General features: G+C 39.1%; 1 protein-coding gene across 1 annotated transcript; it reads left to right on the top strand.

Moving 5' to 3' along the window:
* Tnfrsf11b (TNF receptor superfamily member 11b) lies at positions 1 to 27,919 on the top strand. The gene is made up of 5 exons (XM_021183914.3): positions 1 to 309; positions 18,391 to 18,757; positions 22,359 to 22,550; positions 24,282 to 24,506; positions 26,203 to 27,919. The coding sequence occupies exons 1-5, from the start codon at positions 277 to 279 to the stop codon at positions 26,589 to 26,591; spliced, it is 1,206 nt and encodes a 401-aa protein (XP_021039573.1). The 5' UTR covers positions 1 to 276; the 3' UTR covers positions 26,592 to 27,919.

Here is a 27,919-nt window from a genome sequence, read left to right on the forward strand (position 1 = left end):
GTCATTCCCTTCCCTTGTCCCACGCCTCCGCGCAGGATCCTCCCACTCCGGCTCCTAAAGCGTTAACCCCGGAGTGTCCCGCAGCCCGACCACTAGCGCTCAAGGATCCTAAAAAAGGAAAGGTACAAGGTTTGTCCAGAGAGAGACTAATAGATCAAAGGCAGGGCATACTTCCTGTTGCCCAGACCTTATATAAAACGTCATGATTGCCTGGGCTGCAGAGACGCACCTAGCACTGACCCAGCGGCTGCCTCCTGAGGTTTCCCGAGGACCACAATGAACAAGTGGCTGTGCTGCGCACTCCTGGTGGTAAGTCGTGGGCAGGAGACTGCTGACCACCTGGGCTCAGGACCTCCCCTCCTGCTGATGGGGACCAAGCCCGGCTACCTCAGGAGGGAGCTGGGGTTTGGTTGGAACAGGAAGCCTCTTTCTAGCTACAGCAGGCTGCCCTGGAGAGGGAATGGCTTTTTCATGAAAAGTTCCAGCTGAGTTTATGCAGATCGGAGAGAGATGCGGAGGTCTCTTTGAAGACTTTTTTGCTTGGTTTTTATCCATCTTATTTACCTTATTTATTTACTTACTTATGTTCTATGTGGAACACCATACCTTCCCTTGACCGAACTTTTTTATTACTGCAGGTGTTGGAAAGAGAGGCCAGACTTTTTTGAAACTTCTGTAGAAACGTTTGGATGGAGAGGATAGTCTGAAACATCATTAGCCTAACTTACATATGGGTTGTAGGCAATACAGAAAATATTCTCTTATTTTTCTGTGCAATGTGCTGTTTTACTAAAGTTCTATTAGTCTAGTTCTCATCTTCAGTAGTGTGAAAAATACAAACAGACTAATGATAATTATGTTGTAGAATATAGTTCAACAACCAGATCAGTTCAACTATAAATAAAGAAGGTTCAAACCTGTTTTGAAACGTTGTTTGGAAAATAAAGGAATCTCTTTTATTAGTTCAGGCATTTGGAAAATTGTTATTATTTAGGTTTAAAGACAAGTTTTTTCCATGCCCCAAATTTGTTTCCTTCACATCAGCAGCCTGTGAAACGCATGAAGTTACAAATCAGACAGAGAAGTCTGTCTTTAAGTGATTTCTCTGTCTGGAATGCACTGGAGTCAGTGTTTCAGTTTCAGCCTCCTGCTCACATAGTGAGAATTAAAAACTATGTAATCTTTCCCTGAGCTTCAGAGACACGCAGACATGCATATGTAATAGCAAAGTCACTCAGGAAAAAGTGGACAGGAGAGTATACATACATATGTCATCTTCATGTGTACATATGAAGATATGTATACATGTATATACATATATATATATATATATATATATATATATATATATATATATATATACTACATATATCCACTAATATGGACATGTGGAGAATATTCAAATTTTATTTTATTTTAGGTGTATATGTGGTTTCCTTGCATGTATGTCTGTGCACCACTTGTGCATCTGGTGCTAACTGAGGCCAGAGGAGGGTGTCACGTCCCTTAGAACTGGAGTTACAGACAGTTGTGAGCTGCCATGTGGGTGATGGGAATGAAACCTGAGTGTCTGCAGGAGCAGCCATTCCTCCAGTTCCAGTAAGAAGAACTTTTTAAGAAGTGCAATTTTTAGAGACAGTGAGATGGCTTCATGGGTAAAGGCACTGACAACCTATCATTGTGAGCTTGATGCTTGGAAACCTGTATGGAAGGAGAGTCCTGGCTCCTGACGGGCATCCTCTGATTTCCACTCACACACTCTGGCATGTGTATCTGCATGGACACACAACAAATGAATGGAAGTCTCAAAAGAGGAAAGAGCACAGAGTGCTTTGCACAAGTGGTAGTGCCTAAGTGCCTTTATCAAATTGAGCACTTGTGAGCTGAAAAGTGCTACAATTACATTATCAGTACATCCCATAAAGGTCCGTGCATCCCTCCCTTTTACTACTGTGTTCATAGACAGAATAATAGATGGCACAAACAGGTTTGGCATGTACTGAAACTTTATTATGAACTTTTCAAAGTTCCCGTGTATACATCACTAGTGTTGGATTTACAGAACAGTTTGCTTTGCTGACTCTCCAGTATTCCATGTTTCTATGGCCTCATGAAAAATTTAATTAATTTAGGTGTTGGCTGGTATAAATATGCCCATGGTCAATATAGTGATGTTTTTTATTCTTTCTAACTTCTTGTATTCTGCCTTTGCATTTTGGATTTTAACAAAATAGCATATATATTTCTCCCCATAACTGTCCCCAAATAGAAGAAAATGTCATAATTTTATAGGTGGTCTATATAAGGAGATATGTACATAAATATTACTCATTTTAGATAATACATTGTCAGAAGTGACAGCTTTGAACATGTCTTGAATATATAAAGGAATAGAACGTATCTTATTCTTTCTTTAGTTGCTAAGGTTGACTTTATTTTATGAATGGTTGGAAATGGACACACTGAGTTTGCATGTGGAGAGGACGAATTTCCCCTGACAAACAGAGAGGCGTGGCTGTAGGAACCTGACTGACTACAGATATTTAGCTCTTTGTCTAAGGCATTGCACTAGTCAGTGGGAACAACATTAGCATCCAGTTAGATATCCTTGGTTCCTGACTTCTGGACCTTACATCTTGTTTAAAGAGGCAGATGTGAGACAAGTATTGCATGTTATACCCGTTCCTAAAGAGGAAGCCCCAGATGATTGGGGAATTAACAAAAAGTCAGCTTTTCTTCATGAGCTCATAAGGGAAGTTGCAACATGGTGGTTCTCCACTAGACCCAGTTCAAATATCCACACACCACTTACCTGCAGAATAACAGACTGCATTTTTCCCTCTGAAGTTCCTGTCTTCTATAATATGGCTGCAGGGAAGGGATGTGCATGAATTAACACAACTACTGATGTCCCTGCTTCTCATTAGCACTATCCGTATGACAACAGGTAACTAGAGGATGATACAGAACCATCTGTATACTGGAAGTACTGACAATTCTCAAAGAAAGGGATGACCTCCCACTCTCAGTGTGAGGGAGCAAATGGACATGTATTGCTGGAGATGAAGACATTCAAGTGAGAGATGGAAAACCATGTGGTGGGTGAAGTCTACACTGGGTTCTTCTGCGAGAGTAGAAGGTATGCAGGTGGAGGAGAGGAGCACAGTGCTTAGGCTAGCAGTCCTACAATGTTCACTAGCATAGTCAAGCAGAGAGCTCTTTGGTAAGGAGGCACCATTCACCATCCAGAGTCATTTCCTTCCTCATTGCCATGTGTTACTAGGTGAGCAGAGAACATCAACACGCCTGACTTAGGTCTTGGCTTTAACTCTTGTTAAATCCCCCCTCGTCCATCATGCAGTGTCAGAACACGCCCTGAACTTTTCGAAGCCAAGCTCTGAGTTTGTCCTTCCATGCCAGAAGGGAGGAGAATGGAAGGAAAGCAGAGATCCAGCTGCTCTTTACTAAGGCAAATTGCCTGATGATCTGGTCTTCCTTTAGGGTAACGAACGGTCTTGAAGTTTTGGACATTTCACTTGTATTTATTTTGTCTTTTCTCCCCTTCCCTCAGCTTTGGAGTTCATGGGCTTGCCTAGCTGCTGCTTCTGCTTCTTCTTTAACTTCTCCTTCCTGTTCCTCTTCCTGTTCCTCTTCCTCCTTCTTCTCCTCCTCCTCCTCCACTTCTTCATCTCTTTCTTCTTCAGAAAATGTCCATGCTTATACTGTTTCTAGAAGCATTTGACATACAGCCAACCCATGCAGCCCTGCCCTGTGTCCATAGCAACCTTCCTGGCCTCTGTTACCTAGCAATCTTCAGCACAGTTCCTAACTTCAATCTAGTTTTCAATTTGACTTCTTAGGCTAAAAACCACAGTAGCCAAACACCATTGGTGGAGTAAGAAGGCAGCCTATGCCAAAGGTGTTATTCAAGAAGATTTAAAGGCCATGGTCATGGTTTCCAAATGAACACTGGGCTCATAGTCTGCTGTTCTTGTCTTCCTATCCATTAACTTGTCTTCTGGGTTTTGCTCTCAACAGCTCCCAACCCACATGCTCCTCTGTATAAAGGCTTTCTGTGAGAAACACTATTTTCCTTAGCATTGCATTAATCAAGAGAATTTCCTTTAGCCTTCATTCGACTTTTCAGCCAAAAGGAGAGTGGGGGTGCTTAAAATACATCAAAACAAGCAATCTTTACATTTACTAACACTAGCTATCACTCAATCAAGAACTAAGTTATTTGGCTGCCCCTTATGTTGCTCTGATGGAGCAAAAATGCCCAAATTATTAGTGTATTTATGTTTTCCTCCATAAGGCGACTTCTTGATCGTCTTTGACATTCTCTTCCATGCACCTTTATAATAAATCCTTTGTAACAACCCCATGTCTCTTGAAATGAGATTCAGTGTACATATCTTTTGATGACACATATAACTTTTACAAAACCAATATCCTGACATAGCTATATTATAAAGCAGCAATAAAAGGAAAGTAATTCATAATAAAACAAGCTTCAATAGATGTCATAATGAAGTCATGCTGGGCTTGCATTAGTATGTGGCATTTGCACTGCAAACAAAGCTAGGGATGAGGATGGGGGTAGGGTTGACTCAAGGGTGACCCAAACACTCAATCAGGCTTGGCTTGGTGCTGTGGTTTTCTAAAACAGTGAGACAATCTTGCCAGAAATTTTAGTTTCATTTTTTCTTACCAAACCATGTGTTACTAAATTCCTGGAAAACTCATTTTGGACAGCAGTATGAAAAAGGTCCTTCCTGTATAAATACAATGGCGTTCTGACAAAGGTCTGGACAATGGTCCTCGTTTTATTCCTGTGACAGCGATAAAATGCCTTGACCAAAAGCAACACAGGGAGAATGGGTTTATTTGGCTTACAATTCCAGGTTGCAGTCTCTCATAGCAGGAAAGTCACAGTGGCAGGCCTTAAGCAGCTAGTCGCTTCCACAGTCAGAAGTAGAGAGAAATGAATGTGTGCATACTGGCTTGCTTGATTGCTTGTTCAGTTCCAGAACCTCTGCTTAGGAGATGGTGATATCCACATTCTGAGTGAGTTTTCCTGCTTTAATTAGATGAAATAAGAAAGTTCCTCACAGGCATGCTCATATCCAACAGTCCAAACTGATCTAGGTGACTCTTCTTTGAGGATCTTTGCCAGGTATCCTAGGTGATGTTAGTGGACAATTAAAGCTGACCATCACAGTGTCATTTTATATCTATCTATCTATCTATCTGTCTGTCTATCTATCTATCTATCTATCTATCTATCTATCTATCTATCTATCTATCTATGTCTGTATATTTTATTATATACAAAATAATTTTCACTTATTATATTCTGCATCAGTCTCCAATAGTACATTAGAAGGTTTGTAGGGCATATAATTATTCTTGGTTTTTCTGTTGATCTAATGGTAACTGCATGGTATCTTTAGAAGCACTCCATAAATTTCCAGAACTTCTCCATGGACAGAGTTTCCACAAACATAGGCTCTTTGAATGCACAGATTTTCATCTTCCTCATTTGTATCCCCAAGGTATCCACCATCATGATGTATATATTTGCTGAGTCCAATGAACTATGGTGAAAATTTCTAGAGCACAGGGTAATCTACTAGAAATCTCCGTGGACTTTAACAGAAGTTTCTTATCAGATGTGTTATTGTGGTTTAACCACCTAAGGTTGGCTTGACTTTCCAAATATTAATGTAAACGTCTCCTTATCTGGTCAATATTTTAAATACGATAGTATACATTTCTACCATGGAGACTCCAAAACATTCATGAATATTCATTCTTAAGAAAGCAACAAAATTAAATGGATAGAACACAGGTCTCATGGCATTTATTATATTTGAGCATTAGATACTCAGCTTTTCCAGGATAAATTTTAAATCTTTTTTAAAAGGTTCCATCACAGTTGATAAGTATTAGATTCAAGAAATTGCAGTCCCTAGAAGGATCGTGAACTAATAATATTAATAATAAATGATATTAACAGTCCAACAGCTAGTTACCATAGACAACTATAGAGAAAGCTGATTTCTCATGACAAGAGGAAAAAGTGTGAAGGTACCCTTTAAACTCTATATTACTGAGAACCTTGCAAACAAAATGCAAATAAGAGCAGCAGTAGCAATCGTGTTTAGAAAAGAAAACAAAAATCAAAATAAAATTTAGCAACCCACAATAGCAGGAACTAGAGAAACGGAAATTCTAGCAACCTCTGTAAACTCTCTGTGCAAGAAGAAAGAGTGAGGTTCGGCCAACTTGAAATAGATACCAGGACAGTATTTTTATGTGACATATAATTAGTTTTTGGAGCTCATTACCACAGAATATTTTGGAATAACTAGCGTAGAGAGTCTAAAAAAAGAATACATTTAGACAGTTGTAAGGGATAAGAATAGTGTTACAACACATTAGGTAAGAAGATGTATGGTACCTCTTTTCTCACACTAATCTCGCCTCAGTAAGTGATGTGAACTCCACATGTTCAGTAGAACAACTTAACCCAGCTATTAGGTGATGCAATTTCCCAAGGGCTTAGGTAGATACATTTTTTTCTCATGTAATTTCTCACAAGTATCTAATCTGCAGACAGGAAATTGATGGGGAATGCGAAAGGAGGGAGGTATCCTAGTAAAGTGTTTGCCAGGAAAGCAGAAGGAGCGGAGTCTGTATCTCCCAAACCTACATAGTGACAGGTGAGTGTAGTGGTCCACCTGTAATTTCTGTGTTCCCAAGGTGGAGACAGGTGATCCCCTGAGCAAGTTGGCTAGCCAGATAAGGCAAGACACCAAACTGTGACTTAAGTTGAGAGACTGCATCAATGAATTAGGTGGAGAGCTACTAAGGAAGACATCCAACTTTGACGTCAGCCCTCTGCATACATGTATGCACACATGCATATACAAACAGGTGTGTGTCTATACACATACAAATACATACACATACATATGCATGTTATACATATATATGTATATATATGTATACATACATACATAAAAATGAAGAAATAAAACACACATAATAAAAGAGGGTAGGCTGTTTCTAGATCTGGTTAACACATCCATCTACCCTCTTAAGCAATCTTGTGTTTTGAGAACATGTATGATCTACTATCTGAACAAATTTCAAATACACTGCGCAGCATTGTTATTTTATTTAACTTGAGGCCCTTGGATTAGTAACCTCCTCTGTTCTGCCCCTGGTAATGAACATTCTATTCATAGTAGAAGTCAAGCATCTTTGAACATAGACTAGCCCCCAAGGCCTTCACTTCAACTCATTATGCACCTTGGCAACACTCTTTGTAAATGTTTCTTAAGTAACCATAAATAAAACAGAGACATGGGTGAGAAGACTAATTTAGATTTGAAACAAGGCCATGGTTCCTCTAAGCACAGTCACTGCCTTAGGGGAATAAATTCCCTGTTGAAGTTTTTGATGCACAATTCTTAGTTGCCTTTCCTTGCTTCTTGTTAGGAACCTGTGCCCTTTCTTCTGTTGTCCCAGATCCTTGTACATTTTCTGATTCCCATTTTCCTCTTACTTTTGTTCTTCCTTTTGGTTTTGCTCTATCTGTATGGTTCTCTTGGTCTCTGTCTTGCTCTTTTTCATATTCTACACTTCACCATGGACGTAGCCTGGACTTTGCCCTTGTCTTTGGCTGCTTTCCCTTTTGCTCTTTGGACAATCTGAGTCTTGCTCTTCTACTCAGTCTTCCTATGTTCTTGAGCAAATACAGAACCCTTTTGAAAATTCCTTTCTTGTTCAAAACTTATGTGCTCTATCTTTAGAAAATATTGATATCAAGAGCCCATTTCGTATAACATCCCTTCCCCATCAATTTGTATCAACAGGACCAAAACTCGCCATGTAAGCCATCATCCCAGATACAGAGTGGTGTGACAACACTCTGCAATAGGAAGGCAGACAGGACTCAAGGGCCCTGGTTCCTTAGTTTTGCCCTCACCTTCAATGTTTGCCTAGTGACCCCGTATGCCTCTGCTCAACAGAGAAGCTGAGCCAAGTGGTATATGGAATATCTACTATAATTTAAAAGTTAATCGATTGTATATTGCTCCCTTCCCCAGATATCAGAAACCAAGTATACTTGTCTAACTATTAAACATTACAGAAATGTTTTACAGGAATCTCTTTGTTCCATTGGTCTGAGGTTGACGTCAAGGAGATGATTCAAGGCAGTAGCTTTTGGAATGTTATCTAATTTTAGACAGTGTAACATATACTTAAGTGTCATGAATTATTCTTTTAAAACAAAACCAATTTCTCCTTCTTGCCATCAGCTGGCATACATAGAATATGGCAATGTGGGCATCTTTTTGCATTCTTCATTTAGGTAAAAGCCAAGTTCAAGGCATTCCCCCAGGACTTGCTGAAGAGGTATAATTATGGTCACAAGCAATCTTTAGAGTCATTGAGAAAATTTTCTTTGAATCTATATTCACAAAGAAGTGTTTGACAACTGCGCACTCCTCTTTGGAATGAATGTCAAACCTTTAGGCATACCATGCATGGTAATAGGCACCTTGGAAAAACCATTAAAATCTACACTTGAATAATACACCAGCTGCCAGGCAACAGACCTCCATCATCACACTCTTCTTCTTGTATGTTCTTTTAATGTCCTCTAAAAGGAAGAAATAAGAAGTAGCTGGTCCATGATGGTGTGATGATGTCTACTGTGTGGTGGTATAATCATTAGTGGGTGTTGGCCAAGCATTCTCATTTGCTCTCCTTCCTGGAAACTTGGTAGGGAGTTTCAACTAGTATGAGTGGAATGGGAGGGACATGGGCATCTCTAGCAGTGGACTGCTGAAGTAAAATGATATCTTCACTCCCAAACCAAGCATCATAATATTGGTGATGTTACACCTGAAATTTTCCATAGTTTTTGATTGTTTGATTTTTTTTTCTCCTCAAATTTCCACTCATATAAGTAATTTGCAAACATTATTTACTAGACAAAAATCGTTGGCTGTTGACAGACCCCCTGGGACAGATCACAAGTAAAACCTGCCCCTTCAGTGTTGATTGCAGGCATTGCAATTTTGAAGTTGCTTATTTGAACATAATAGAACCCAATCAGGCCTGGGTGACCCAGCAGCCAACATCCCAGTCTGTGTGATGCCTGAGACAGGTTAACTATGATGAGCATCACAACCCACAAGTGATGGTTAAAGACAGCTTTATAGCAAACACAGGAGTGGATGTTCACAGTCAGCTATTGGATGTATCACAGGGCTCCCAATGGAGAAGCTAGAGAAAGTACCCAAGGAGCTAAAGGGATCTGCAACCCTATTGTTGGAACAACATGATGTACTAACCAGAACCCCGGAGCTCTTGTCTCTAGCTGCATATGTATGGAAAGATGGCCTAGTCGGCCATCAATGGAAAGAGAGGCCCATTGGACTTGCAAACTTTATATGCCCCAATATAGGGGAATGCCAGGGCCAAAAGAATGGGAATGGGTGGGTAGGGAAGTGGGGGGCGCTATGGGGGACTTTTGGGATAGCATTGGAAATGTAATTGAGGAAAATATGTAATAAAAATATTAAAAATCAAAAAAAAGACAGCTTTATTTTTATGAAACTCAAACAGAAACCACATTTTTATACATTGTTATTAAATCCCCTTACCTTCCAAGAATAATTTTCTATTTAATAAATCTTGAGCTCTGAGTTCCCTACTCTTTTGTCCAGGTGCTAACTGCCAATTATCTTGACAGATGTATTCTATCAACCCTAATCCTTCCCCATAAAGAGTAGGGGTTGCTCTGTAAAATCCTAAATTTTGGAGAGGCAACTAGATGGACAGTTTAAATAAAAATTGCTTAATCAGTCATAGAAATGATTTCTTCCTCAGGTCTAACACTTTCTTTGGCTGAAAATGTAAAATTTAGGCATTACAGAAAATCTTAGCTGGGCTTCAAAGTAGAGCACCTATCAGATGCTTAGGTTGACTTAAAATGCCCACAAGCATCATATAGCAAACTATACTTGGTTTCCTTCCTTAGTTGCTGCTGACATTTACTCTGTAAAGATCCATTCATCTACAACATCAACCTACTTAAATGACCACAAAGGGTGAAAACATAAAATAGAAAGGCATAGTACCTTTGGCAATAACTATCACACCTACATGTAACATACACCATTCCATATATTTGTTCATAAAAATCCTCTGGTACAGAGATTCACAGACTAGAAACTGAGGAAATCGGAGGAGTTAAGTAGTTTTAACTAATTTCAGTAACTCTCCCTAAGGTTAACTAGATGAGAACATCATCATCATCATTATTATTATTATTATTTACTGTTTCTGTAGCAAGGCATGCTAATAACAAAATCAGACAAAAAAAAAAAAAAGGCATCTTCAACCCAGAATATCCAGTTGGTGTGAAGGATGAACAGAATAGGCCCTTGGGCCAAATCCTTAAAAAAAAATGTGATTCCATGTATTTATTTTTTCCTTCTTGAACTTATTTAGCTGTATTAGCTTAAGGGGATATGATTTTTTCCCCAATGGTCTTTACATCGAATAAGAATGGAAGTCCAAATTCCCAAGGTGACAAAGTATAAAGCAAGAAGCCGATGTCTTATCAGTCACTAAAAGCATGGGGAAGAAAGATCCAGCATATAATGGGAGGTGGGAAAGGAAGGAGGAGGTCAAAGCCAGGAGAAACCTCTCTGAGGATCCACTGCTTCACATAAAGTGTAACTAATTTTCCAGTCTGGCCTTTCTACCAGAGCTTTGTGTCAACTACTTACATGGAAAACAGGAGACTTTCTACATTGAGTTGAGTGAATATATTGATGAATGGTTGATAGAGAAATACTTAAATAGCTGAGGAGATAGACAAGTGACACATGTATGATATCTTTACATCATATTACAGTTACTTTCACATCCGTCTCTTTCATGAGACGGGGAAGCTTGTTCCCAAGACTACAGCAAGAAGATCCAGTCTTCAGAGGCTTAGATTCAGGCAGGGGTTAGGTTTAAACTCTCAAAGGTATGGAGTTTTTGTTATCTCTGGTTAGTCATTAAATTCTCCTAAGACTCAGTCTTTTCATCTTTAAAATGGAGATAATCATATCTTCTTGGTGGTTGTTGTTGAGGATTAAGAATAGCAGAATATGAAGAATGAGCTTATCCCACAGCCTGCTTTTATAATATACAACGCTGTTATCCTTCTCTATATCATACAGGATGGATAGTATGATCCTTCAGACATCCTAGACAGACAGGGAATAGCTACATATTTAACAAAGATGCTATCTGATTTCCCCTTTCCTTTTAGCTTTTATTTCATTTTGTCCCTAACATTCCTTACTTTTTTCCTAACAATGGCCTGTGGCCATGAGTTAATTAAACAACAATAGGTTTTCTTAGTCAGCAGAAGGATCTATAGGGTGTTGTGAGCAATATGTTATCTTCCAAGGAAAGGGCCATAAAAATTAGTTCTAACCTTAAAATTGTGTTCGGGAGTACCAACATGTCAAAATATACTACCAGTTCTCAGCTCCCGATGCCAGGGACTGTGGCTGGAGAGCCTGCCAAGGCCTAGTACTGCCTGGTGCTTGTCAAGGGGGACTGAGTGGCGATTATCACGCAACCAGTACTCCTGTGGTGGGTTTTCCAGAACTAATACTATGTCTCCAAAGAGGTGATTAACATGAGACCAACAGAAGAACTGTTAGGATCTAGGGACCCAAATGGGTGCTATGGTGTGTGTGTGTGTGTGTGTGTGTGTGTTAACCTCTTAATCTGTATCCACAATTCCTTCTTCCTGAATGTTAACTTTGTACTGTTTTACAATTTGTTTAATTAGTAAAACGTTAACCACCTCTAACACTTTTTCATCACAGCAAAAACCTCATAAGCAAATCTCTTTTGTGCATTAGGACTGGGTCCACACACAAACAAACCACTGCTAATTAATGTTAATGCCTTCAGAAAGGTAAAGGAAACTTCTGAAGTGAACAAAAATTACATCGAAAGTTACATTTTACCTGGAGACTGTTCTTCAGCCTTCAGGGAAGCAAATGCACATTAAATTTGGCCCAGTAATTCTTCTAATAAATCATAGTTATTTGTGTTTCCTTTCCCCCATTTGCCTGGGAACGCTTTTGGCAGCAGAGCACAGATGTGGAGATGAACAGATTTAATTCATTTGCTTTTGACTCCTTACCTGGAGACATAACCCTGAGTCAAATAACTGGCTAGTGTGGAAATTGCTAAGCAGGCTACTCCCCAGGAGGGGACCTGGCAGCAGCAGATAAACCTCTCCAATGAACTGCCTTTGCTCACAGAGGCTAAGTCCAAATGAGACAGTGCTTGCAAAACTCCATGCAAATGAAAGATGTGTTAAAAAAAATACTCCTCTGGACAAATCTTTCACCTCTGTCCTTCTAGAGACCAGGAAATGCAGGCTCTGTGCATGTCTTTGCAAATGTATCCTTTACACTGTAGTCAACCTGTGCTGTCCAATCTCCAATTATCTGAGGTTTACACAGAAGGCATTCAACCTATCTACTGGATTGAGTCAATATCGAGATATAGCCAAGACTTTCTATCTGTACAAACTCATATGAAGCATTCAAAGCATGTGGAGGCAAAATCTTGACTCTCTGAATCTCCCAGGGGGGAAAAAACATGAAAAGCATGGATCAGCCTTAAATTCCTTGGCAGAACCAAAAAAAAGTAGTAACATCATTGGGAAGATATCAAAACCAATTTTATTATATAATGTGTAATATATAATTATGTCATTCATATATATGTATACATATATACATATATATCATATATAAATTATTATGTATATATATTAGAAACAGGGTCCCATGAACTCCAAACTGGTCATGAACTTTATATAGAACCAACTATGATCTTGATCTTTTGATTTTCATGCCTTATCAATTGCGTTTCCAAGATGAAACACCCAAGTTTATACATTGCTGGAGATGGAGTAGAAGTTTCTAACCTATGGGCATGATGGAATAAAAACTGACAAAATATTGGAATGGATGGAATAAATATTGACAAAAATAAGGTTCTGTGTTACTATTTATTTGAAACTCATTATTTGGAGAATACAAAAATCAGAATCATTCTCATTTTAGACAGAAATTACTGGCCCAGGGTCACTGAGGCAGTGCTAGAACTAAGCTTGCAATCTGGTTAACATAATCTAAATGCAACTTCTCCAGGAGAAAGTGCACATGGGTGTTCATATCGGGTTGCCAGGCTGTAGGCTTTTCAAACTTTATTCATAACTAATTTTGTACACTTCTAACAAACTGTCAATGACATTCATACACTGTTACATTCTCCTTTTCATCTCATGTCACAAATATATACAAATACTAAAAGTTAGTGTGTATTTCCCCTTTTCTGCTTACATAAAACATCTTTAGGTAATATATGTGCTCTGCTCCTACAGACATTTATGTGCTCAGGGCCTTTAAAATTGGGTCCTCAGTTGCATTTGTGAATTATCAATATGTATTTCCAGCTGTTTGCTCAACATCATCACTGGGTCTCATACAAGCAAACAACAAAAGTTACCACCTAAAGTCCTTCTCTTTATTCATATATGCTGATACTTTGGTTTTCAGAAATTAGTGGAGACTTCAGGAAATGCAGAATTCAGCTGCTTCTTTGAATCCCAGCCCTTCCCAGTAAAAATCTGCCAATAATCCTCTACCCACCTCTCTTATCATCAACTGTTTTGCATAATGTTGACCCAGTTGTCTATTTAGTTCTTTCCTTAGTGTCTAGCCTCTTTTTCCGCTGTCATTTGGGCTTGGGAGGGAATCAGTGGGTAGCATAGATATATAAATATATAGATATTTCCAGAGAATAATGTTTGTTTTAATCAATGTTTGCTGAATGAGCCAGTTAATTAAGGAATGGAGGGTGAATGGAAGAATAAAAAGGACCAAAATGAAAATAATAAACAAACAAACAAATCGGACTTAATGTAAAAACTGCTTATTTTAAATAAGTTTTATGATTTATACTACAAGCAATCTTCAGGAAACGCTCCATTGCATGTATCCTGGATCTTTCCTTTAATGACTGAGATGGACTTGGAAACGGCATGGCTTACACACTGACCAGACGTTTAGCTAACTCTGGACAGTCCTCAAATAGTTCTCTGTGGCAAAGATCATGACGAGGGATTACAAAAGGAACTCCCAAACCAAGTGACTATTTCAGGCCCTGCGTAGGATGCTTTTAATGAACCTTCCATAAATGGAAACCCGCTGGGTCATTCATGGTTCTGCAGACCAGAGAGCAAGCCCAGTCTGTATTGCATAATGCAAAAATAAACCTGCCAGAGGAAGTGTATTCTTCTGTCCTTTAGGAAGTCATAAAGTCGCACAAACCAATAGAAGGCTCTAGTCAAATTGCTTGTCATCTGAGAGGGAATGGAAGAAATAGGTGAATCTGAAAAGTGGCGATTGGTATAAAAAAAGTCTGCATAGCAAGAGGCTGCTAAATAGAGTAGAGTTAAAAGTCCAAAAGACATGAGACTAGGATAGTTGTATCTGACTTTGTTTGACTATATTGTCAAATCTAAGAAGAGGGCAATGGTCAAGCTGGAAAAGACACTAGAGGACTAATTCAGTCTACCCACCATCTTCACTCACTTCTGCCCTCTGTTAATGTTTGGTAGATAAGAAAGATGGTTGGGCTTGGAATAGAAAATTCCTTAATTGAGTAGAACATTTGAAAATAGAGTGGACAGTGCAGCATTTAGAGATAGAATTTTAGCAATGTTTTCAAGAAAAGTAATCCAGAAGTTTCTAGAACAAATCCTAATCTGGTGTAAAGTAACAGAGTGTAGGACTTTTAGATTACTTTAAAAAATGTGAGGTTAGACCAGGTAATGGAGAGGCAGGGATGGAAAGAGGACAGGTGAAAATAGAGAAAGAAAAAGGAAAGCTATACTTAATTTCTTTTATAAAGCAGACATAAGTCCTGAAGAGGATGTTTCTTTCTATAAAAAGCACTTTCAGGTTCAACAGACATGCTTAAATATGTACCTCAGCCTCTGAAGTTGGTCAGGGATATTTGAAGATTGCATTATTTTTAAACCCTTATTAAGTTTTAAATCTTATCAGGAGATAAAGAAACAATAACTAATATTAAGACCATGTCTCTGTCTTTGCTCCAGGAAATAGGAAGGGAAGTAAGAAAAGGGATGCAGAAGAAGAGATGGAGTAAGCTTGCCCATCCTCTGTCCAAACACCAAGTCCAGAAATTTTGTGTGGGAATTGGGGCTAACCAAAGATTGAGACCTAACTATCCAGTTTTGACCACACAGAATTTTTACTTTTACTAAAGTGGATTTTTTTCCCAAGCAGAGCACAGAGGTCCAATTGAACTTGCTGAAAACAAGTCTATTTTTCCTTCTGGGTTTTAAAACTGTGTAAGATGATAATTCCACATGGTAGTCGTGAGGAAAGTGTCTCTACTAATTACTCTAATTCTTAAATTCAGAGTTTGTTTATTCCATTTCTTTCTAAATACCTTTCACCTCAATTTTCCTTTATCTTAAAGAAATAACTGATTTCTATGGTATTGGTTTAAAGAAACAGTAATATCATGTCAACTTCCTAGAAAAATACAAATTGCATTAATGCTCTTGATGCTAGAGTCTTGAATCTGAAAGTCTTAGAATTGGAAATATTTTCTATTTTGATTTTTAAAATGATTTAAGAATAATTGCTTGTGCTTTGACAGCTGAGACCCCCAGTCCCCAAATCTCAACCCCCCATTTCTCTACAATCTAATTGTTCTTGAACAACTACAGAGGAGTCAGGAAGTTTTGGAGTTTAGACCATTTCAAAATTTGTGTTTCCAAGTTAGAAGTGCTGTGCAGTTGTTGGAGTTTTTGTGGCTCTGCAGGGTAAAGCACATGAACAGTTTCCCTCTCCCATCCCATCTTCATCACGTTCGAATAACGGAAAGGGGTGGAGCAATATTGATGAACAAATGAGCATTCTTGACCCTTGTGGAAATGGGCACAGGAAAATGATGCGAAGCATGACTGGCTGCTGTATTCGTGATAAAAGGCCTCTCTGGACCTCTGAGCCAGACCTCCTGAAAGTGGACAAAACCCTCAAAAGTGGCTTTCCAGGAAATCTAAAGTGAATAGCAATAGAAAAAAAAAAAGAAAGTATGTCTCATTGCTTTCATATGGTTTTGCATGTTGTGTTAGGAAAACCTCATTGGGGACTGGAGAAATATTTGAACCAGATCCTTAAAACATGCCTCATACCATATTCAAATCAAAATTCAGCCAGTCACTTCATCTTTGTGTCTTTCAAGCTAATAAATAGCCTCAGGGAAACAAAAGAGCAAGCTTTCTTCAGAACCAGTCAGAGTTGTGGGGTGTCATGGTGAGCCAGCAGGCCTGCCTGACTTCAGACTGCTCCACTCTCAGGTTTTAGGTTGGAGTATCTCACATCAAAGGATTCTGCTAAAAGATCCATCATCCTCAGGAGGTATTTGGTTCTTTTCTTTCAGTTTATTGGCTCATATAGTCTAAGATACTGGTCATGTTCTACTGCAAAGTGAACAGAGTCTCCTAGATTAAAATACTGAATGCTTATGAAAGTCGCTAGCTAGTTAGTCTTCTTTGCCTTGACAACATATGATTTAATAGGGAATGCTGTTTCTCTAGCTTGGCATGTTGGCCCCTGGTATGTGTGGTGGTGAGCAGAGGACATTGCCTGAACAGTACAAACAGGAGAGTTTGGGGGAAAAAACATACTGTGTTTGGTTTGCTTCTTTCCCCAAACCTGTAAACGGTCGGTGTTGATCCTTGTACCAAAAAACAAACACTAAAAAGCAAGCAAGCCACCCTCTACACACAAATAACACTGCTCCTTCTGAAAACATGTTTCCTGTAATTAGTGGGAAGTTGTTCTCTGAAGACCTTTGGGGATGTAGAACAAGAGACAGAGTTCATGTGCCATCGGTCCTCCATGAAGCTCCCTTGCCTGTAGAGTCATTTCTCTCCCTTCACAGACTTCTTATGATGGATGGTGGCTTCTGAAACCATGCCTGGTCCCTCATGTTTTCCCCAGTTAATCCAAGGAGAGAGTCATTCCATCTTCTCGATGCATTTTACCTATGTGAGGCAAGATTGTCTGCCAGCATCCTTATTGGAGAAAATGTCCATTTTTTTTCCCATTTTTTTAATTGAGTATTTTCTTTATTTACATTTCAAATGTTATCCTCTTTCTCCAAAATGTCCATCTTAAAATACTAGGACTCTTCCTAGTGGATTGCAAGTTTACAGGGACTGTGCTCGTGTGTGATGCAACAGCATACTCCTGGTTGCTGACTCCCAGTAGACATTTCACATGGATCTATTGAATGAATGAATGAATGAATGAATGAATGAATGAATGGATGGATGAATGGATGAGTGAATGATTCATCCTATGAATGACCACTGAAAATCATGTCCTGTCCCACTTCATCAACTCTATTCCATTGCTTTTCATCATTACAGAAATTGAGAGACATTATCTGGTCCTGAGTCCAGCTACTATAACTGCATTAGCAATTTATGCCCTTTTCATCTTCTACTCCATGTTTCCCACCTCCTTAACCTGCTTTTCCATTTATTTTTAAAATAATGCTAAATTTCTAACCTATTTCATTTTACTGCATGGATTGTCTTCTTTAACTGGACTGTAAACTTCTAGGTGCAGAATCTCTGAGCCATTTAATTTAGAGCTGTATCTTGGGTCCCTAGAACAGAGACTGGCCTACAGTAACTAGTAAAGTCAATGAGAAAACCATTATTATTATGGTCATTCCATCCACTAGAATAAACACAGTGCTTTTGTTCATTTGCATTGCTAATTCATAAATCCAACTCCCCACGAAGAGAACCATACTTCTTCAGTCTTGGAGGTCTACATTTTTAACAAGGAGATTTAGTGACTTTGATGTAACTGTTGGGAGAGTGACCAGTTCATCCACGTATTAATACAGAGATGACCCTGAGACCTGGAGTAATGAAGTCTCTGAGGTCAAATGGCTATTCAACGGTACCCCACATGTCAGTGATGCTGTTCTGAACTTTTTTGATTTCAGTCTTGAGTCTGCATCATGTTGTTCACCTGTTGTCATCTATCCTGTTGGTTATTGACAAAACATCTGGAAGCAAAGTCATGGCTTTAGAGCCTCTCTTGTGTAGGAGCTCCCAGGAATGGAATTAAGGTTAGGGTGGTTAGTGACTTTTGGCTCAGATGTCACCTTGGCATAGAATTACCATTCCATCTCCACCTTAATAAACTATTGTGTCTCTTCTAGCTCCTGGACATCATTGAATGGACAACCCAGGAAACCCTTCCTCCAAAGTACTTGCATTATGACCCAGAAACTGGTCATCAGCTCCTGTGTGACAAATGTGCTCCTGGCACCTACCTAAAACAGCACTGCACAGTGAGGAGGAAGACATTGTGTGTCCCTTGCCCTGACCACTCTTATACGGACAGCTGGCACACCAGTGATGAGTGTGTGTATTGCAGCCCAGTGTGCAAGGAACTGCAGTCCGTGAAGCAGGAGTGCAACCGCACCCACAACCGAGTGTGTGAGTGTGAGGAAGGGCGTTACCTGGAGATCGAATTCTGCTTGAAGCACCGGAGCTGTCCACCAGGCTCGGGCGTGGTGCAAGCTGGTAAGTATCTATTATGAGGCATAGTTAAATCAAGGAGGACCATGTAGAGCCAGACAGCAGCTAACTTAGGGGACACTAATAAAAGGTCCTAATAAAAGGTAACAGTACCTGTTATCTGTGTGCTGTGTGTCTGGATTGTTTCCAAAGGACCTTTCTCCAAGGAGTCCTTTACCACTACAGTGTAATTTAGTGAGGAATCGCAAATGCAGCAAATTGCTCTCTGATGAGATACATGATGAATTGCCCCATTTTAAAGAACCATGGTCTGAGCTGCACCGAGAGAGGCTGACATAGACCATCATGTTTCACTTTGGCATGGACAGCTTCAGTCTTCAGTGCTTTTTTGACAAACATCAGAAATGTTAATCGATACCAAGAGAGTAATTATGTTGATATTAATGAGACTCCGGAGTACTAACAATGAAGAGTTATAATTAACTATGTAAAAATGGGAACGGTTAGGGGAAATACATTACATTATTAAAAAATGAAGCTGCTTCTCATCTTGGCATGGGAGTTGGATGTTTGTGAGGATAAAGACAGTAGCACACCCTATTACCAGCGTATTCTTTATCTTAGACAAAACAGATTGTCAAGCAAGCAGGAAGTCCTTGTGTATAAATTACTTTTCCTTTTCGCATTCCCCACAGCATGGGCTGGGGCTAGTGAGAAACTTTGAAAGCTGAAACCCATATTCCTTTTCTGGCACGTGCACAAAGCCACAAAGCTGCACTGTAGTTTACAACTGCTTGTGGCTTAGAAAAATGAAGAGCACACACAAATTTATCAGGAAGAGAGAGAAATCCCTATAACTTTCTCTAACTCACTTTAAAGCAGGATCTCTCTCAACTCACTGCTCTTTACACAGCTGGATCATTCTTTTCTGTGAGAGCCTGTCCTCTGTCTCCCTTGAGACTGGTGAGTCTAGCAACTAGCTACCAGCTGCAGGCTTCTGTCCATTACGGGAGGCCAACTTGCTCTTGGTAGAGAGGTCATAGCCTAGGACATGGATTACTTGTGACAAGTTAAAGTTTAAATGATCAGTATTTTACGTTTGAAGCCAGATACAGGACACATATACAGTTTAAGCCAGGAGCAATAGCAAGGCCAAGGGAGTCCCATTTCCAAAGAAGCTCCAGGATGGTCACACGGTTGAGGTTAACCAAGTGTACCTAGTGAGTGACAGGCCAGCCTAGGCTATTCAATGAGTGTATGAATGTCTCAAGAAAGAAAACAAAACCAAAACCAAAATATTGAAATCTAATTAGTCTCTTTTGCAGGGAATCTTTAAAAGAGTGACCATTGCAGGAAAGACCTTGGTAATACCACCACATTTTGCAGTTCAAGGAGAAAGAACTGTAATTCCCTACTTTTTTTTTGGGGGGGGTACTTTGGGACTCAATGGAGTAGAAAAACCCTAGCCTCCTTACTTCAGTGAAGTGGGTTGAATAGATTCATATTCAGCAGGTCAAAAGTTGAATATTGTAGAAATAGTGAGGTTGCTGCCCTCATAAACATGAAATTGTTTCTGTAGGGCAAAGCAACAAGTAACCAGAAGACTTAGAGTAAAGGCACATGCTTTCCTCTGAGGTACCACGGTAGACTTTATTTAACCTTTTTTTTTCCCTAAAAACTTGTAAGGTGGTTTTGCACAGAGGTTTGCAGGCCGAAAGGCAGGGAGTATTGTTTGGTGTTATTCTACAAAATATTTGAAAACTAATTTTGTTATTGTTTTGAAGTCAAGGTTGCTTCATATTCTGTCCTTCATATCCTTCTGCTGGCCAGTCCTCTGTTTCCTGTTGAATTTCTTTGGACTGTCTTAGTGAATTACAATTCATCTTGTCACTGTAGTGTCTCACATTTTATCTGTCAGGCTAGATGCTTGCTGTTTCTACACATACTAATGAGGCAGAATCATCACTTAGATGGCTACATCTTTTTTAGGCCCAACAGTTCTGTTGATTTTTTAAAAAAAGTTATTATTAGAGGAAGCTTACCAACAAGTTATTCTTTGGATTCCTCTTGTTAAAAGAATTAGAAAGAGCAATTCACCCGAAGAACTACTTTACATCCATGATCTCTTGTTAGATGACATCAGAAAAGTCAAGTCACAAACACATACCTAAAGAAGGATAACATTTCTTTCTATATAAATCATGTAGCAGTTGGCAAATGGATTCTTGGATCCACACACTTAAGTGACATATCCCCAGTAAGGTGACAGAGACTAGATGCCTAAATATTTCTACTTACAAGATTGTAGAGCTGAGCATGGAGTAGGGTTCCATCTAAGGAGAGGGAAGTAGGAAGGAAGTATACTTTCCAGTGTACACTCCCTTTGTTTTGTGAGGGTGGATCTTATGACAATGTCACCGCAGCGTTGAAAACAGCATTTATGTGAGACTCCAGGGCTGTGGTTTTCCTTCTTCTCCATCCCTGCTAGCCCTTTATCTTTTTACAGGGCAATGAATCATCACTTTTTAAAAAAGAAAAAAAATAAAGGAAGAGACAGGAGATGAGACTAGAACCACACTGTTTTACTGGTCTTTTATTTTTCTTTCCAGGATAGGTAAACGACACAATGAAATGCAAGGTGGAACTTTTTAATAAATGAAATTTAATAACTTTCTGTAGCTTTCATTTGTCTCTTTTGTGTTTGTTATCTTGCATGAGCCAGAGCTGGCCTATGCAATCTACATTTGAATATGGAAGTCTAAATCTGTTCAGCCAGCTTACACTAGATGGAGATATTTTCATATGCAAATGCACTATAATGTGTGCCGCGCTCATGCATAATAGAGTCCAGGGCTTGAATATATTTATTTTCAGTTGCATCTCTATTGAAAGTTTCTTCAACTCAAGAGTTTTCAAATCCAATGATGTCTTCAAAAGTAATGAATGCCTTAGAAGCACAAAGTAAAATATCCTTATAGTTATCCTTCCCAAAGATTTTATTTGCTATTTACTCAAAAGTGTAAACAAACACTACACCATCATGTGTCTATTATGTAGCTCAACCTTGGGGATACTATTGGAGTCAGCAGTCAAGTTTACCACCACCTTTAAGAGTTTTATTGTAATTGTGTGCTTCTCAGGGTTAGCACGGTTCCCAATTAGAAGCTAGGAGAGAAAGAACTTCCGTAAGAAATGATTGGAATTTAACGATGCAACATTGAATGGGTGCTGACTTCAAAGAGTGACAGACAGTAAAGCAGACACACAGCACTTATCTTGATGGTTTTTCCAGGAATAATTGTGCAAAGAATACGGTTGACAAGCCTTACTGGCACTTTGTCAGAGGCAGCACTAATGAGTACCCCACCCGCCTTCCCTTCCATCTCCCATTTCAGGAGCGTCTTTGTAGGTAATAACGCAACAAACTTGTGTGGGTATTACAAGAAGGGGAAAGAGCCTGAGGGGATGACTATAGAAGTTTTGTTATCTCTGTCTAATGAAGTGAAAAATGGAAACTCTGAAAGTTCCCTGCAATACACAGTAGCAGTAAACACTTGGTGAAAACTGTCGAGAACTGTGCTAAGTTATTGTCTGCAGAGAAAGGATTGGGGAAGAAGGTGCTAAATTTCTGGGTGTTTTCCAACAGGAACCCCAGAGCGAAACACAGTTTGCAAAAGATGTCCAGATGGGTTCTTCTCAGGTGAGACTTCATCGAAAGCACCCTGTAGAAAACACACGAACTGCAGCACATTTGGCCTCCTGCTAATTCAGAAAGGAAATGCAACACATGACAACGTGTGTTCCGGAAACAGAGAAGCCACGCAAAAGTGTGGAATAGGTAACTATACACAGCATGCCACCCTGTCCTCTTATCATCTCAGCATAGCCTTCTCTGAGAAGAACACAAACTCACATTTTGTGTTTTATGTTTGTTTGCTTGTTTGTTTGTTTGTTTTGAGATAGAGTTTCTCTGTGTTAACAGTCCTGGCTGTCCTGGAACTTACTCTGTAGACTAGGCTAGCCTTGAACTTACAGAGATCTGCCTGCCTCTACCTATGGAGTTCTGGGATTAAAGGCGCATACCACCAAGTCTGGCTACATTTCACATTTCCTGCTTCTTAACCTGTCTAACAGCTGCTGAAAGCTCAAACTCAAACAAACAAATAGTCTCAAAAAAAAAAAAAAAAGACAAAACAAAACAACAACACAAATCCTTGTATCTCCTCACTGATCCCAGGGACACTGAAGCTTCCTAGAGCTCTCACACTAAAATCAAGAATAACCCATGTGGACCTCAAGCTTATAACCTGAGCACGAATTTGCCAACCTTAAATTGTAGAATTGACTTACATATTTTTATAATCTCTTAGAATGTCTGTATTAGCTAAACTATAAATTGGCAACTAAAAATGACATAAACTGTTGAGAAATTAGAAACAAAAACTTGGTTTTGTTACCAGTCATATCCATATGTTTAGTGCATTGAAGCTGCAAGGGGCTTTGGTTGTGTTAAATTCTTTATTGGCTTGTAGTCACAGCAAATAGAAGAAACCACTCCCTTTGGGTGATCCTATCAGTGTATTCGTTCACCCTACCACCCTGCTCCTACACTAATCTCAGTACTTCACCTCAGGGACTTATACACCAATGCTGCCCCTTTATGCATAAGGTGAAAGTGACACAAACCAATGTGACTCTCCCAAAATGTCCTTTCTTTATTATACAGAAACATGAAATATAAGAATGAACACAGGCATATTTTATAATTTCAAACCATTTCCAATGTCTTTCACTACATTATCTGATACCTTAATTAATTTAGCCCTTTTCTAATCTAAATATAATAAAATAGAATGAATGGGAAGGCTAATGAAAAGAGTTAATTCTAGCCTTAATACTGAATGTATGTTTGCAATTCATTGAGCATCTATTATATGCCAATTCTTTCACTTTATTAACTTTAATACTTATAAAGAAAACACTGTGAAATTTACTTAGAAAAAAATGTAGATGGTTAATGTTTAACATTCACCTATATATTTCTGTTTCTACTGATAAACACGTTTACAACACATTAAATAATACGCTATCGTGATTGCACATAAACACAGTGCGTTATTTTGATTATTGCTTAAGTTCTTTCTAGGGAATGATTTTATGTTTTTTTTTCTTTGACCCTGACCTCGAAGTAGCTGGTAGTTGCCAAGTAACCTCTTAACAAAGTATTAATATTTACATTAAGTTATAGAATTTTTGTCAATTATTTGTGTGTATTCATATTACATTCTCATTAAACGTCTATCAATGTTTACTTCTTCACCCCCATTCCCCAAAGACAAAGGGGAATGAAAGAATTCATAAGATAACACAGAAGCCCAGTTGGTCTCTATATTAAGAGCATCCTCCAGAAAACTGTTAATTCAAACTTCCCTTTTAGCATGGTGTCTTGCAGAAAACTCAACCCCTATACTCATTTTGTGGTTGCCTTTGTTTTGTTTTATTTTTGTTGGAAGGACTGCAGAAAGTAATAGCATTCAGTGAATCTTGTTATTGATCACTCTTTCTACAGATGTCACCCTATGTGAAGAGGCCTTCTTCAGGTTTGCTGTTCCTACCAAGATCATACCAAATTGGCTGAGTGTTTTGGTGGACAGTTTGCCTGGGACCAAAGTGAATGCCGAGAGTGTAGAGAGGATAAAACGGCGACACAGCTCACAAGAGCAAACCTTCCAGCTGTTGAAGCTGTGGAAGCATCAAAACAGAGACCAGGAAATGGTGAAGAAGATCATCCAAGGTACCAGCTCCTGAAATAAACAAGTCAATGGGTGATCACAGGAACCAAGTTGTCATAAAATAGGAAGTAGACTATTTGTCTATTGTCTACGTAGTAGGGCCAGTGTTTTCCTCCTGCAAATGTCATGGTACTGGCAATTTCTCACCAACTGACAATGTAGACACAATTCCTGTCACAGCTGAGAATGGTTCTGTTCTAACCTCTGCAGTAACTGAAAGAAAGGGCATGCCTTTCACATGTAGGTCTAGGCCGCAGGGAATAGGACTCTGCGTACAGATTCCTTTGGTCTTTACACTAGTCACGTCTGCCTAGAAGAAGGTTCTTGGTCCCTTGGCTCCTGCTTCACATTTCACGCACTGCTGTACTTGGTAATTCTCTTCAGTGAGACACTAAGTGTCTTTCGGGTAACCTCTCATTAATCCTAACTGTATAGCCTGCATCCAAATTACCATTTTTGTAACACCTGCGGTGAGGATTAGTAAGGTCCAATAAATGTTTGAGCTTCTTAGAAGAAAGGGCTAGCTAAAATCATGTAGTTGCATGTTCTAGGGTTTCCTGAAGCATCTCTTTTAGAAATAAGGTGGAGAGGGAAAAGAGGGAAGGCATGGAGGGAAGGAGAGAGGAGACCCAAAGTGGAGAACATGAACTTCAGTCTGCATGAAATTTATGCATACTATATCAAAAACTTTTGACTTTATGATATACAGTACAAAGAGACTTACTATTTGGGAAGACATGCCACAGAGATGAAGGAGGGTTTTCTTAATGCAGACAATAAGGAACAGAAAATACCCTGCTATACCTAATATCTGAAAGAGTTTCTCTACAGCACCCATAAAGCTTCAGACATGGAAAGCCAGAGTGATAGATTTTAGCAGACTTAGCCCTCTTGACAGTCCTGTGCTTTTTACCTATGCAAAGACTAAACTTTTCTTGTGTTTCTGGCAAAACAACATTATTCTTTGAACCTATAATTAGCCCTGAAGCAAAAAGAAAAAGAAATAGAAAGCCGGGAACTGTCAGTATGTGAAAGGACCCAATTCCCGGCTTTATAAATGAGAACGTTGCAGCCCAGAAAGATGAACGGAGTTGCCTCAAGGCTCACAGATAGTAAATGACTCATGTCGTTAATAGAGACATTAGTTACTCCTTCTTCTGTTTATGCCCAGGCTCACTGCTGAAATGCCCCCCAGGCTGTGTGTTCACTGTTCTTGGACTCCCATTACAGGCTTCCCATATCTGCCACACTCGGGTGCTTCTCCAGTGCTGTGTATATTTATTAAAGACTAGTTAAAGTGACTCTTGTCAAATAGGGCCAAGGTTAGATGCCAACTGAAAAAAATATTCATTATAAATTAAAGAACCTGAGTACTTTCTGTTTCCCTTTCCCCTGAAATGTTGTGATTTTAAAGTTTCATGTTTTCCTGGGAAAACTGAAGGTGGTCCGGTCCATAGTTTTCTGTTGTTCAGTGTTAGTAGCTGAAGCTTCTCACAAGACTGTTGTTGGAGACTTCAAATAAATTGTATGATTTCCTATTATAACATACAATAATATCGCCTTAATCAGAAATCACTGGTCGCATAAATCGCCTACAGCAAAGCTTTTTCTTAAAATGTAGTCACTAATTGTGTGAGCATGTCTGCCTGAGGTGTCAGATGAGGAAGACTCATGAGAGCATCTCTTTGGTTCATGCAGACATTGACCTCTGTGAAAGCAGTGTGCAGCGGCATCTCGGCCACGCGAACCTCACCACAGAGCAGCTTCAGGCCTTGATGGAGAGCCTGCCTGGGAAGAAGATCAGCCCAGAAGAGATTGAGAGAACGAGAAAGACCTGCAAATCGAGCGAGCAGCTCCCGAAGCTACTCAGTTTATGGAGGATCAAAAATGGTGACCAAGACACCTTGAAGGGCCTGATGTATGCTCTCAAGCACTTGAAAGCATCCCACTTTCCCAAAACTGTCACCCACAGTCTGAGGAAGACCATGAGGTTCCTGCACAGCTTCACAATGTACAGATTGTATCAGAAGCTCTTTTTAGAAATGATAGGGAATCAGGTTCAATCCGTGAAAATAAGCTGCTTATAACTAGGAATGATCACTGGGCTGTTTCTTCAGGATGGGCCAAAACTGACTGAGGATGAGAAGACTGTTTGTTTCTCAGGCACTTGAAACGGCCCAGTGATTCCTTTCTCATCAGTCGGGGGGAATGAAGACCGCCCCCACCCCCAACACACACACTGGGGACTCTGAGTCCGGAGAGTGAGGCAGGCTATTTTATAATTGTATAAAACCAGGTGTATACCCAGAAAGTCAAGCATGCTGAGTGAGAACAGAGGGTATTTTTTTATAACCTCAAACATACGTCGTCCCTTCCTTCCTCTCCTCACAGCTGATCAATCAGATGGCTTCTACTATTTTATGTGTCACCCCTAGATGAAGGTCTGTTTCCTTCTGCATCTGATAGTCTATGACGTTCTGTTTATAATGTTTATCAGGTACGTGAGCCTCATCACCTTTGTAGGTTGCTAGGCAAGCTTGACTGTTAGCTATTTTTCCCTCTGAAGATTTGATCTGAGTTGCAGACTTAGCTAGCCAGGCAGGCGTGGGTTGTGGTAGTTTATTTAACAGATTGCCACCAAGAACCCAGTGTTTCTTGTTCCTCTGTAGTTGGACCTAAGCTGACTCAAAGTACTTTTAGTTTGAAAAATAATCAACTAATTTTATTTCTTACATTAACAATGGCTGGCTTGGTTTCACAGCACCAAAAGAAACTATTATATGGAGAAAGAATTGATATCTCCCCCAATGTTCAACAAAACCCCAACAGTTTATCTACATAATCTGTGTCCTCTCATTACCACATGTAGTAATTCAACTGGAAATAATAGTAGCAATAATAATAGAAATCAAGTCTAGACTCCATTGGATCTCTTTGAATATGGGAATGTCAATGTAAAAGGCTTTGAGATTTCAGTTGTATTAAAGGCTTTTATTAAAAAGCATATGTTCTTCTGTAAAAGTTACTAATATATCTGTAAGACTATTACAGTATTGCTATTTATATTCATGCAGATATGTTTTGTACATATTATAAACCTAGAGAGAAATGTTGTAGGACTTAATTTTAGAAAGAAAAAAATATTCTGTTTACTATTGAGACAAATAAAAGAGATAAAATATATTTTTAATAGAAACTTGGTAGTGTTTTCCAATAGGTACTGTCAGTTTTCCAGTGGGGAATGTTTTTATAATATAATTTTATCTGTATAAGATGTAATATCATTTTATAGGAAAATACATTATGTATTCAGTTGTTTAATGTCAGAAAGTGTATGAACTATAAATTATCTGAATATTAGATGCTCTGAGAAATTGAATGTACCTTATTTAAAGATTTTTATGATCATACTATA

Source organism: Mus caroli, unplaced genomic scaffold, assembly GCF_978045245.1.
Source record: "Mus caroli unplaced genomic scaffold, Mus_caroli_1 scaffold_16, whole genome shotgun sequence".
In the NCBI taxonomy this organism is placed as follows: Eukaryota; Metazoa; Chordata; class Mammalia; order Rodentia; family Muridae; genus Mus; species Mus caroli.